At 34.4% G+C, this 14,530-nt stretch overlaps 1 protein-coding gene across 6 annotated transcripts in view; it reads left to right on the forward strand.

Annotated features, from left to right (window-relative positions):
- The window catches only part of CDK8 (cyclin dependent kinase 8), a 126,814-nt gene that overhangs the window by 94,774 nt on the left and 17,510 nt on the right, over positions 1-14,530 (forward strand). For 5 of the 6 annotated variants that reach the window (XM_047722965.1, XM_047722966.1, XM_047722963.1 and 2 more), the window contains exons 5-6: positions 10,903-10,960; positions 13,151-13,282. In XM_047722965.1, coding sequence (XP_047578921.1) covers positions 10,903-10,960; positions 13,151-13,282 — 190 coding nt within the window. The remainder of the gene's footprint in view (positions 1-10,902; positions 10,961-13,150; positions 13,283-14,530) is intronic. The other variant, XM_047722968.1, reaches the window with a different exon arrangement.

Raw genomic sequence — 14,530 nt, forward strand, 5'->3', positions numbered from 1 at the left:
GACCTGTTTACTAATACAGTGGCAAGTGATTGAGGTGACAGTTTTTTTCTGTCTTTAATGAAAACTCAAGTTTCACCATTAAATATGTTTGTTCTGGGGTTTTGGTAAAAATACCTTTTATTAGGTTAAAGGTGTTTACTTATATATCTAGTTAAGTTGTTTGTTCCTACATCAAAAGTGGATTTTATTTAGTGCTTGTTCTGCATCTTTTGAGATGGTCATATAGCTATTTCCTTTAATCTGTTAATGTGGAAACTTACATTTATAAGGTTTTGTTTTGTTTTTGAAGTTGAACCATCCTTGCATTCATGGGAGCAACTCTACTTGGTCTTGACTTTTTTTTTTCAGTCACTATTGGATTCCCTTCTAATATTTTATTTCATCTTTATTGACAAGTGAGTTTGGTCAGTAATCATCTGTTTGTATACTGTCTTTGTTTTGTTTTTGTGATCATCAGCTTCAGAAAATGATTTTAGTCTCTTAAACAGCGTGTACAATATAGAAATTATTCTTGAAAGGTTGGTAAAAGTCATCTGTGAAATTCCGCTTAGTGGTTGATGAACTATTCTGGTGTTCTATAAAACCCAAGAATAAACAAGCATTTTAAAATAAATAAATAAATAAAATTTACCATAATTGCCCTGGAAGAGGTAGAAGAGGTAGAAAAACTCAAGAGACCAGTAACTATGAGAGAAATAAAGACATTTGTCACAGGTCTTCCTCCACAATATGTAGCAATAGCAAATGGTTTCACAGTTGCTTCACCTCTCAAGCAACAGCTAATTCTACACTGTATAAACTATATTAGAGCAAAAGAAAGTTTCCTTAGTAACTTTGTAGGAAGAAAGCATAACAGTCACACAAAGCTGGTGAAGATAATGTACACAGGCCTGGACCAGTGTCACATGTAAATATTTGTGCATATTTCTTAAGTAAAAATGTTAACAAAAAAGATCCAGAGTGACACTGAAAGAATACTGTGTTCTAAGTAAATGAAGCTCATTTAAGAATGCATGATTTAGTATTTGGAAGCCAATTAACAGGTTTCACAATATTACTGGTGCTAAGAGAATAACACTGTGGTTATCTCAGTATTTGTAAATGTAAAACTTTAGCAAAATTCAATGTGCAGTATTATTTGACAAAATTTAATATTCATTTCTGATTGAAATTCCTGTTAAAAATAAAAGAAGGAAACTTCCAAGCATGAAAAGTATATATATAAAATCAACAGCCATTAACCTTCTGACCTTCTGTCACTACCAGTGTTCTGGTACAGAAATAACCTAAATAGTTATGATAGGGGCAGCTCTGTTAAAGCAAAAGAGCCTTTAAAGACATTTGTATTAAATATAAATAATATAGATTTAGAGATAACTAGAATTTTATCCATCAAAATGTTTGTAATGGTTTAACTCTGTGAGATGAGATTTCAGGTAAATTTTACTTTCTATATTCATATATTTTAATTTTCTACAAGAATGTATTTTTATTTTTTTAAACAGCTAATGCTAAGAATAGGCAGTTTTTTTAATCTCTAAAAGGTATAAATGACTAAAAGCTAGAAGATAATCAAAAGCAACTAGGGGTGTCTCATAGGGCAGTATAGAAAAATCATTTTAGGGGCACTGTCCACTTAACCATGGGCACCAACCCCCCCAGCAAGCATTTACTTAAGAATGACTACAGCAGTAAATCATCATTAACAGGTTATAGTGCTAGCTGCCATCATAATTACCATTATAATATATTTAGGATCTTGCATATCAAGTATCTTGCTGTAATTCTTTTATGAGCATTCGTCACATTTAATATCTGCAGCGACACTTGGTTGTTATTTTTATTTGTATTTTATAAATGATGAAATGGAGATTAAAGTCACACAACTTAATAGCTGGTGCCACCCCTGAGTGTTTTCAGCCTTATTCTTAACCACTTCTTCATTTTCTAAAGAAACATATCATATTCCTCAGATGTTTAGGGGAGGAAAATAGTTGAGAACCATTGGTCTCAAGTCTGTATCTTTTCAAATAGAGAACAAATTTATAGTATCAGATAAAGTATTTTTTAATTCACAAGATTGAAACACATTTTATAATAGCAGAATGATTAATGAATAATTAATGATTAATTCTTTGCTGTACAGCAAAGAATTTGTGGTTTGTACCAAAACAAGTAGAAATATATAATTGTAGGGGTGCCTGGGTGGCTCAGTGGGTTAAAGCCTCTGCCTTTGGCTCAGGTCATGATCCGGGGGGGGGGGGTCCTGGGATCAAACCCCACTTCGGGCTCTCTGCTCAGCAGGGAGCCTGCTTCCTCCTCTCTCTTTCTCTCTGCCTGCCTCTCTGCTTGTGATTTCTGTCAAATAAATAAATAAAATCTTTTAAAAATATATATAATTATATACCTTGCCATTTTTCTCTCAGATTATGGCAAAAATTTTTAAATAAAGAACAAACAAAAATTGTAGAATAAAGCAATATGATGTAATATAGTTGCTTGGCATTTAGAGCTTTCTAAAAGAATGTATTTTTATTTTATTTTTTAAAAGACTTTTTTTATTTATTTGACAGAGATCACAGTAGGCAGAGGGGCAGGCGGGGTGGGGGAGAAGGCAGAGGCTTAACCCACTGAGCCACCCAGGTGCCCCAAGAATGTATTTTTTTAAATAAACGTTCACCCACAAAATTATACTACAAAAGTTCAGTGTGTACTAGAGACTAGATTCGTGGTAAGACCTCACAAAGTCACAAATTCTGCATTTCAGAACACAATAAAATAAAGCTAAAAATAAAAGAATTAACTATTAGACATCATCAATTGAAAAATTATGCCATTTAAGACACAGAGATTAACAAAAATTGAATGAATACACTCGCACTATTATAAGAACTTACTATGTAATTAAGTTATTTACAGTAGAGCATCACTCTTTAGTATCATTAGGGAGAAGTATTTTCTTGTCTCTAATAAAATTTTTTGTTACTTATTTCTTAAAATTACACTGAAACCCACATGGATCTTAGTAGCAAAATATATCTTTAAAAATTGGGATATTTATTCTAGCTTTAGCTGGAGATAAATTTCCAACTAAGTTAATTCCTAACTATTACTAAAGATATAGTAGACAAGCTGAAATGTAAAAACACTAGTAAAAATACCCTTAGAGAATATAAAATGTAAAGTTTTTAGCAAGAGGAAAATAACACATTAGAAAAATGATAAAAATAATATATCTTTTCTATAAAGGATATAGAGAATTGAGGTGAATATGTAAATTTAATCATCTGAGCCTCCTCAATAAAACAAATCTACAGAACAAATCAGAACATGATTATCAGTAAAAGATACTCAAAGTTTTAAGTTACTATTATATAATCATTGAAGCTAATAAAAATTAGAAAATGTTATATACATTGCATATATACATTGTTTTCCAGATTGGTTTTATCATACTTAATGGTATTTTTTATAAAAGGATGTTGAATTTATAAAATTGATACTTGAACCTGTTTTAAGGGCCAAATCTGTTAATGTGTATCAAAAAACCTTAAAAATGTTTATAACGTTTACCCAACAATTTGACTTTCTTGGAATTTCTCGGGCACTTTCAGAAATGTTTGTTATAGCATCATTTTTCTTTAATTAAGGAACTAGGAACAACCTAAACAATTAATAGAAGGTAATTGATCTAAAATTTTGATGAATCCATAGGATTCCTAAGGTTTATATCAGAAAAGTAATTTCCAAATTAAAAAAAAATCTTCATGATATACTAGTGAGGAAAGGTTACAAACAATATAGTTGTATGATGCCATTTTTTAGTTTTATAAAGAGGGAAAAAACAAAAGGTAACCTGAAATGTTTATAGTGGTCCATCTATTAGTTTAAAGTTTATAGATATAAAAGTCATCTATTATCAAGCACATTGTTCTTGTCTTCATTTCCCAAGTTATGTCCATTGAACACGTATCCACCTTTGAGACTTAAGCAAAGCAAACTTCTAATTTTAGGACAATAGAGCTATTGATATTTGATCTGATAATTCTACTTTGGAAATTTCATCCCAATGAAATTACCTATTGAATGTGTCAGGGTTTTCGGGGGATAGTGGGGAGGCAAGTATAATTTATACAAACATTGTCAGTGGGAGCATCATCAGGGTTGGTGCCAGAAGTGGGGGTGTGGGGGAAATACAGCCAGCTGTCTATTAATAGAGGAATACAATGTAATTAGTGAAAGTAATATACAAACATCCAGATGTGTCCAGAAGATAATAACTTGGGAAGATAGAGCACAAAGCAATACTACCCACTGATCACTGTTGTACTAACAATTATATAAATTAATATTGTTTAGAATAGTATTTGGAATTAGAGTGATTTTCAGATTTGAATACAAAGTATGCTTTTTTTTTTGTAAAATTTGGTTAACTGGAACTGTTTTATTATAACACATCTTACAGCTTTACAAAAATACAATTAAGCACATCTAACTTGGAAAATACATTTCCATCTACAAGAAAATATACACATATATATTAATATGTGCACACACATTCTTAGGAATAAAGATATAGTTGTACCTGTAAATTTAAAAGTTTATTTCTGTTGCCATGTTTCTGTTCTGTGCACCCATGTCTCATTGTTAATGAAATGAATATTGCCTCTGGTACTCTATGACAGTAAAATGACCTTTGTTTCAGTGAAACAAATTCCAATCAATTCCAAATTGATCTTATTGCACTTAAACTGGTATTTTATATCCCAACTGCCTTAAGTGGGCAGGTTAAGAATTTTTTAATTTTAAAAACTCAACATTTGTAGTTTTAAAAGTTACCAGTTTTTTTTTTTTTAAGATTTTATTTATTTATTTGACAGAAAGAGATCACAAGTAGACAGAGAGGCAGGCAGAGAGAGAGAGAGAGAGGGAAGCAGGCTCCCCGCCGAGCAGAGAACCTGATGCGGGACTCGATCCCAGGACCCTGAGATCATGACCTGAGCCGAAGGCAGCGGCTTAACCCACTGAGCCACCCAGGCGCCCCTAAAAGTTACCAGTTTTAAACTAATAATGTGGATCATGTTTATTATTTGAAACACTTTTGATGATGATATTCACCACGTGGTATTTTATGTGATTTTGTATTACCTAGGAGATACTAGAGGAAAAGCAAGAAGTAGAGCTAGTAGTCTGGACTGGAGGAAAGTGGGAGGGGCTTATTGAAAGGAATTGTCATATATTATTAACATGATTACTGTCATGTAGTTAAATGCTTGTCTCATAAAATACCTCGATTTGCATTGACTGTGAGAACCTAATTCCTATTCTCCCTAGAAGAGAGAAGTTCTTAGGTAAGTGAAAGATGAGTCAGCATCCCATGTGTTTTGATACTCCAGTGAGCACTGTCTCCATCCTTTAAGAGGTACAGACCCCTGCGGAGGTTTAGTAAAAGACGATAGTGAATTCTTGAGGCACTGTCTCTTGTTTATCTTCCAGACCAGCTCCTGAGATTTCACATTTCAGGCAGGTTGGGGTTCATCACCTCTGCCAAGTTTTTCCTTGCTTGAATTTACCCCACCCGTTAGTCTAGCCTAACTGACCTCTCTGGAGGCAGCAACTGTTGACTTGTTGCTTTGTTGGTCTCTAGGCTTCAGTGCCTCTTAATTCAGTATATACAGGGGTAAATGTATAGTACTTGAACTGTTGACTGTAGGGGATGGAGTTCCGTGTTACAAGTCACATTTACTTTCTAATCATGAAGCAGAATTTGTTAAGAAATTTTGCATTTTTTTAGATCTATACAAAGAACAAAAAACAACTTTCCTAGAATAAAAGTTGGTAATTTCTTCTTTAGCTTAAAGGTGTTCATTTAGCAGCAGCTCGGTAAAATTCAGTATTAGAGGTAAAAAATGTAATTTGTAGCTTGGAAGAAAAATTGAAAACTGTAATGTAAAGACATCTTCCAGATCTCATTCATTGGATTTCCAAATTTCTTTTTTTTTCTTTTAAGATTTTGTTTATTTATTTGACAGAGATCACAAGTAGGCAGAGAGGCAGGCAGAGAAAGAGGGGGAGGCAGGCTCAGAGAACCCAATGCGGGGCTCGATCTCAGGATCCCGGGACCATACCCAAGCCGAAAGGAGAGGCTTTAAACCACTGAGCCACCCAGGTGCCCCTGGATTTCCAAATTTCTAACCCAACTCCTTAGAAGATTTCATTAAAACAATTTTTTAAATTACTGAATCTATATCTATTTAAGACTTTGCCACCCAGGTTTGAATCTCATATGTATATATAGAGTTCGTTAATTTTTCAGCATGTATTGTAGTACATAATGATTAACAACCAAACTGGAAGTTTGGAGTATCTAGAAAATGTGCTACTGGGTTGTGTTGTTTATAGTGTTTGTGAAAGTTAAATTCTGAATAAATCTTAGAGTACAGCACTAACAGTGGTTTCTTTTTTTTTTTTTTTTTTTAAGATTTTATTTATTTGTTTGAGATAGAGCAGGAGCAGAGGAGCAGAGTTAATAGGAGAAGCAGGCTCCCCACTGAGCAGGGAGCCCGATCCCAGGACCCTAGGATTATGACCTGAGCTGAAGGCAGACACTTAACTGACTGGGGGCACCCCTAATAGTGGTTTCTTATGGACGGCTATTTTTTTTCCATAGATCTATCAAGAATGAAATTTTCGTGTTGCCTCAAGTTCTCATTTTGCCTTGACACCTTAGTGCACATATGAAGGCCCCATTTTCACCCCTGGAGTAAAAAGGTCTTGGCAGTTACCTGGACAGATGAGCCATCATTCACATCTGCACATATGTCAGATGCCTCTGATTGATAATGGTGGTTTCCTAGTCAGCCCAATTCCTGTCTTTCTCAAGACAGAGCTGCCTATAGTCCTTACCTTTTTTTTTTTTTTTAAATCAGGACTGACCCCTCAGATGAAACCAGTTCGCCATTTCTGCTATATACCAAAGGCATCAGTGTACTATTCCACAGCATGACAAATTCTAGAGGACAGAAAGCCTCTACATGAATGGTTTTCTCTGCAATACAAACATCTTGCTTTAGGAAATACCAGTGAATTTTGGGGGGAGCATAACAATAGAGAGCAAAAAAAGCCATGAGCCTGTAATATAAAACAAGAATGCGTTCTTTTAATTACAAACACATTCCCCCCTCCCCCCGCCCTGGGAGAAACAAAACAGCAGTAAGAGAAGAGCATCATAGTTTCAAACAACAAGTATACTTCAAACAAGTGTGTCATTGATTTATTTCATCATTCAGCAGGCAGTGAAAGGTGTTCTATAATCATGTCTGCATAGCATAGCCATATTTGAAGATGTTGCTATGATGTAATACTACTTCTAATCATGTTGGACCTCTGATCTCCATAAGCAGAAATATGGTTAATGGAGTGTATGCCTCATTAAAATGTAAACTTTTATATGTTCTTTCAAAGTGATTATCTTGGATAGCATATAAAAGATCACAGACTATTTACCATAGTTATGGTTATTACCAATTGATTCATGTATTGTCATTAAAAAATGGAAGTTTTGGCTCTAGAGCTAAAAACTACCCAATTCTACCACTAGACAAAGAAAAAAGAAAGGAAATGAGCTTTTTTGGAGAATATTGTTTCAGCATGGCCTTAAATACTAAAACAAAAATTACTAAGTCTGAAGCCTCCCTTAGTTAATACTGGTTAAGCAACGAGACAAAACAGTATTCACGATCGTTAGAGCCTTTCTACCTTTTTCTCTTGAAACTTCCATTAGATTGCATCCATAAAATAAATTTAATGTTAGATTTCTCTACTAAAATCAGAATATCGCATATTGAGGCATATAGAATGCCATCATAAAAATAACATGAGGAAGGACCCATCATTCATAAGTAGTGTACTGAAACAACACAGCACCATTCTTGTTTGTGACTGTATGGCATGCCCAAACCAAATTTTAAGTTCACTTATAAAAGTAGTGTTGGTAATGGCCTTTAGCCCCAAGACCTGCTTCAGATCATACAATAGGCAGCAAGTTGCCTAGAAGAGCAATTTTTAACTATTAACTAGAGCTTTGTCCCCAAATCTTTGACAGAGAAACTGTTTATTCCCCCAACCAGTGCTAAAACCCTGGTTTAGAACTTGACAGTCTGATATGTCTCCAACAAAACAAACAAGAGGGAGTTTCTCTTTCATTACCCCATAGCAGGTAGACCAGTACCACTTACCCTTACTTTCTAAGATGTTGGCCCAGCTGCTGAATGAGTAAGAAAGCAAAAAAGGAGAGAGATTTTTCTACTTCATGTAGAATAAAAGGAGGAGAGAGATGTCAATGTTGTACTCTGCACTTGCCAGATACAGAGATGATATTTTAGGATTGAGCACTTAAGTGCTTGAAAAGTCCATCACAGCAAACCAGTTAATCACTTTGCACCTCTGGAGAAGGGAATGGGGTTTGGGACATGGTGGAGGACAATGGGTGGTGAAAGGCTCTTTAAGTTTTAATTGTATGTGACTTTATAGTTGAATTGTTTGTAATCAGAATGTAGTCATGTATTATTTATGTCATCAAGTGGGGGGGAGCGCAAAGAATCAGATTTTGTCAAGTAACAGGGGAAGGGTCTTTGGGGCAGTAATAATGAGATAATAGATTTGAAAGTGTCACAGGACACTGAAAACCAGTATGGCAGGAGCAGTGTGGACAGTGGCAGGTGGGGCAGGACAGATTGATGGGAATGAGCTTGCAGGTGCCTTGCATCCCCTCATAAGGACTTTGGATCTTATTCATAGGTGATGAGAGACTAAAGTAGAAATTATATTTCTCTACATATGCCTAATAATAAAGCATAGCAAAAGCATTCAAAGTTACCTTTGAAAAGGTTCATCTGTACCACTGTCACTAACTCTTTGTTCTTCTAGTCTTTACCCATCATACTTTTTTTTTTTTTTAACCTGTTTGTAATCGCAGTCTGTATATCATTTTGTGTTCTGTTTTCACCCAATCTTACAAGAATTTTCCATTATACTACTATGGAAGATTTTAAGCAAAGGAGTGATATGATCAGGTTTGTCTTTCAGAAAGGTTACCCTGGCAACACTACAGAGATGGATTGGATGGAAAAAGAATCATAATGGGCTTAAAGAATAGGGAATGTGTTCAAGAGATGTTTAGGGAGTTCTTCCCCAATGGTCCATAAGAAGAGAGTTCTAGCACAGACATGGATGTTTCTTCCTGAGCCCACGTTGGTAGTTGAGAGCAAGCCTTATTCCTCAGCCAGATAGAAATGCTGCCTGATTCCTTTTGGAAACCCTCCTCTGCCTTCAATATTTTATGCTAGTTTCAGAGATCTGATTTCATTTTGAAGTAGGCTGAGCTCTGAGAGTCTCTGCAGAGTCTAACCCAGTGATGGGTTAGCACAGTGCGTGAAAGCAGTTTTACTTGTGTTAGGCAGCTCCTGCAGGAAGCACACGGGGAATCGTGTTATGTACTTCTTCAGCTACTTCGCGGGGCGGTTTTTCCAGGGGTCAGCAGTGTGTGTATGTGTGAATGATAGGGGTTCTGAAAACATTTTCTTGAATGAAACTATTATTATTTTTATTATGGTAGTATACATTAATTGAAAAACTTGCTACATAAAGTTATTTTCCAAGATGATATATTAGGAAGGGAGCACTAGACTTAAGCCGTGGGGTAAATTCTGCTGCTGCTGCCCAGTCTTGTAGATTATGCTCACAGGGCAAGTCATTTAATCTCTCTGGTGCCTAGTTTCCTAAAAGTCTAGAACTTGTAACCTCTGATTATGTGTATGACACCATTTCAGCAATTCTTTTTTCTTTTGGCTAGGGATAAAAAATGTTTTTGATCTGTAGTAGCTGAGAGAATAATATACTGTAAGTTATATTTTGTCAGTAAGAGCATGGGGGCTATTAGCAGATGTGGTTAGGGAAGCTTGTGAACTAGTTAGCACTGTAAACAGCCTTCATTAAAATCCTTAATTTTAAGGTTGTTTGATCTGTATTTGAAGGGTATTCTAATCTAGGTTCACTGTTATTTAGCAGACTGGCAAAATTAAATACCAAGTAGACAGCCTAGTAGGGTAAGAAAGTTTGGGGGTTGCTCTCCCCAACCCTTTCCTCTCTGTTCATCCAACCCCCTTATCTTCCTTCTTCCTTTCTTCCTTCTTGCTGATGAGGGCATAAGTCTCACATGTCAATATTGTACATACCACTGTAGCAGATTGTAGATGATAGTTAATCCTGTATATTTTTAGAGACTTTAACACTATTTGGAATTTTACTTCTATAAAATCTCACTTTAAGTTTTAGATTCTCTATTTAAACATAAAAATCTCACAACTGTTCATGTCATAAAAAATTCCTCTTCACTAACTCATTTAGAAAATACTTTAATAAACGGATTCTCTAAAATTTATTTGTTAAAGCATAGATGCACACTTTGGCATTTCAAAAAAAAAAAAAAAAAGATATCCGGTGGCTCCTTCCTTTGCTATTTAGAATTAAGTCATCTTTGAAGACACATTTCCCTTAAAGTTGCAAGACATTTTTTACAATTGAAAGAGTTGGAAGGAACCTCAACATTGTAACTTCCCGTCAGATGCTCCACAGTAATGAACAAAGACTCGGCTAAATAAGCCAAGAATAGCTTTATTAGCTCTGCCTGGAGAAAAGCACTGTCATATTTGGGCCTTCCTAATGTTTGCACATTGCTTTGCATATATACACATAATGTTTCTTTGGTGACTTCCTGTGTTTGATTTTAATTTTTGAGTAAATGAGATTTTGTAAAGGTGGATATGTTATATTGGCATAATGTCTATTTAAAAGAAACCACTACTGTCTACTGAAAAAAAAAACACTATTTTGTTTCCACAGAAACCTGCTAATATTTTAGTTATGGGTGAAGGTCCTGAGCGAGGAAGAGTAAAAATTGGTATGTTTTATTTTTGATAAGTCACAGTGTAGCACTCTTTTAAAACTTTTGCAGACAGCAATATCACTTCTAACTTTTGCTGTAATGATATGCTATATTCATGTAGTTCCTTCTGATCAAAGCCATTTCTAAAGAGTTTACATTAAAAGTGAAAAATGTTTCACACTCTTGAAAGGTGTCAGACAATCTTTAGAGATTGAAATGTTCTAATTATAAAATAAGCCAGGGAAGTTTCTTAGAAACCTTTGCCTTCATTAAAAATAGCCTATGGAGGTGAGTGGCTTCTTTCCATGTTAGAAGCCAGCCTCACCTTTAGTCACAAAGGCATAAAGCAAACTAGTAATTAACAGCATCAGTTCTGTTCACCTGAGCCAGTTGAGATCAGAACATATGCCTCTGTTGACCTTTCAACATTAGGAATTACAAACTAGGAAAACCGCGGAGGCTGGAGAGGTACAGAACCTTAAGTTCTAGAAGGCCTCTGCCTAAAGGAAAAAGAAAGTAACAAGCATTCTGTACCTTGGCATGTTTTCTAATAGCTCTGTTTTCTTATATATCAGAGCGAAATTTTACCCAGTTCTGGTCTGGTACCTATAAGGATAAAACTGAATTTTTAAATTCTGTTTGTTTTTTTTTTCATTGTCATTTCTAAGTTGTCTTTGTCACATTTATTTAGTTTGTTTTGTGTGTGGGTAGAAGAAGTGTTGTAACTAAATTATGTTAATTTAAAGGCAACAGGGTTGTGGGAGTATATAAAAAAAGTACTTTCTGATTGCAACATTTAATATAAATTCAAATTATCAGCTAATTTTTACCATTTAACAAAGAAAAACCTAGATGTTCCTAACCCCTCTTCCCCATCCTCCCCTATAAATTCCCCAGATCTCACTTTCCACTTTTAATTAGACCCTCAGAATACTCTTTTATCATGCAAACCTCACAAGGTTTTTTAGTATCACAAACATTTGATGTACCTCAGAGTACTCCTAGGCATTGACTCCCTTTGACAGCCAGACCCTGTCAGTACTTAACTCTATAGGGTCACCAAATGCCTTGTAAGTCCTGACTTGTGTTTTAAAAAGCCGAATTTGGTTGTATCAAGTTCTTCAAATATGAGTTCAAAGTGTGCAAAATAAGACCCAGCCAAACAGTAGTTACAGACATATTTTTTTACTAAGATTTGGAGAAATTTTATATAACAAAATAATCTAGTTTGGAATTATATGTAATGCATATGATGTGAGCAGGTTTGGGGGATACTAAAGGCTTAAAGCATTCACATTTAAGAAGAAATATTAGTTCTTCTATAAGCCAGTATTTAGTAATCTGAGTCATGGTTTTAATTCTTTACCAAATTTCTGTGTTGGTTTTTTTTAACCTCCGTAATTAAGAAGGTTAGATGAGAGCCTCCTTCATTAAAAATGTATATTAGGAGAGCAAAACCAAACAAATGGTGGATGAATCTTGAAATTTTTGATAGGTGGTATGAATAGGTGATCATTCATTCAATGTGTATTTGATAAAAGCTATGTGTAATGACACTAGATAGATACTAAAAGAGATGAAAAAGACAGTTTTTGCCTTTAAGATTACAGTTTAATAGGATAAACAGTCATGCCTGAATAACTACACAAAATATTAAACTGTGTCAAATGCCACAGCTCCAGTTCTGAGGTAGGAGTTTATGACATTTGTCAAATCATTTAATTTCTTCTTTTGAAAGTTTTTTCTTTTTTCCTCCTGAAAAAGGAGGTGATTGAACTATATGACCTTTTAGAAGGTCTTTTCCAGCTTAAAAAAATTACTATGATTCTTTCAGTTAATAAAATTCAACCTAAATAAATGGGGGGAGATAGTGGTATTAACATACTGTATAGTCATGATTATTCCAGTGACCAGGCTTATTGATGCAAATAATGGAAAGCCTTATTATAACTTAACTAGTTTCTCAGTGCTTATAACCAATACAAAGAATGGACATGAAGTTTAACAACACTGTCCCCAGTGGTAGCGTGACAGGCAGAAAGAAATCTGCCCAGAGTATAGGGTCACCCTTGACCTCTGCAGCAAGCATATCTATAACCCAGGTGAAGAATTCAGCACATTTTCCCTATCTTAGCAGTGGTAAAATTAATCAGTTAAATTCGTAAAAATATATTGACTTAGCATTATTATTATCTTTATTTACAGCTGATATGGGCTTTGCCCGATTATTTAATTCACCTTTGAAGCCTTTAGCAGATTTGGATCCAGTAGTTGTAACATTCTGGTATCGAGCCCCAGAATTACTTCTTGGAGCGAGACATTATACCAAAGCTATTGGTGAGTATAACTAATTAAAATTCCATGGCATTTTAAAAGTGGCTTTCTTATTGTAAAATATACATATTTCTGTGTATTAAATCAAATAATACAGAAAACTGTAAAAATAAGAACAAAAAGTGTCCTAAAATTCCACTACTTAGAAACACCATTATGAGCATTAGGAATGTATTATTCTAAACATCTCTCTCTTATAGATATTTTAAAACTTCTTAAGTATATGGGATCATACTGTGCATTCTAAGTAAAAATATATTTTAAATTTTACTTGAGAAGAGAAATAAGCACAGTAAAATTTCTAAACCATTAAACTTCAAACAAATGTTTTTTTCACCAGAAGAAATACTTCTAAAAGATCCCCTTGGAGTTAAGGAGAAAAATTATGGAAAAAGTAGTTTAGGATATCTTAATTCACTTTTCAGTTTTTGATTATGTTCATTACCTCCGTACTATTAAGAATTGGGAAATTAGTGCTCTTTTACTTCTTCAACCTCCCAATTTATAAGCTGTGTTAGAAATATTGTTTTCGTTATTATTATTACTACTTTGTTGATGTTTACAACATTTATTTTCTATTTACAAACCATAATTCCCACAGTTTATACTCAGATTATATACTGTAACAGATTCAGTGCTAAACTACCACAGTCCTTTTTCCACACCTTTCCCATTACTGACATCTTTATTGTGCTTCATTTTATTTCATTGAATTTTTTCATCGTGTTCTTTTCTTATGTGCTTTTCTTTTCTTTTTCCCGTTGTTATATGTCTTTACTGTTTACCTAACTTGCTGTGTTCTCCAGAATAGCATTAAGCCTGCTTTTATTTTTCTTGGTTGATTCCATCCACAAGTCTTCTATGCTATGCTGTATTCTGGACTGATTTTCATCCTGGCTTTTCTTTTCTTTTCTTTTCTTTTCTTTTCTTTTCTTTTCTTTTTTTTTTTTAATTCCTCTGAGTTGGACGTATTTCCTTCTGTGCTTTATTATTTTGCGGTAGCATATTCTCAGCTTGCTTTGGAAAGGTGTCTTGGAGGTAAATTTTCTCGTTCTTGTATTTCTGAAAGATGTCTGTGTCTTACTATATCATGCAGTTTGGCCAGGTTTAAAATTCTAAGTACAAAATGACTTTCCTTCAGTATTTGATGATGCTCTTCCATTGGCTTATAGCATTAGTGTTGGTAATGAAGATTCATGCCAGTCTTGTACTCATTCCTTGGTGGCTTACCTGGGTGGTTTTTCTTTCTGA

Source organism: Lutra lutra, chromosome 3, assembly GCF_902655055.1.
Source record: "Lutra lutra chromosome 3, mLutLut1.2, whole genome shotgun sequence".
Lineage (NCBI taxonomy): Eukaryota > Metazoa > Chordata > Mammalia > Carnivora > Mustelidae > Lutra > Lutra lutra.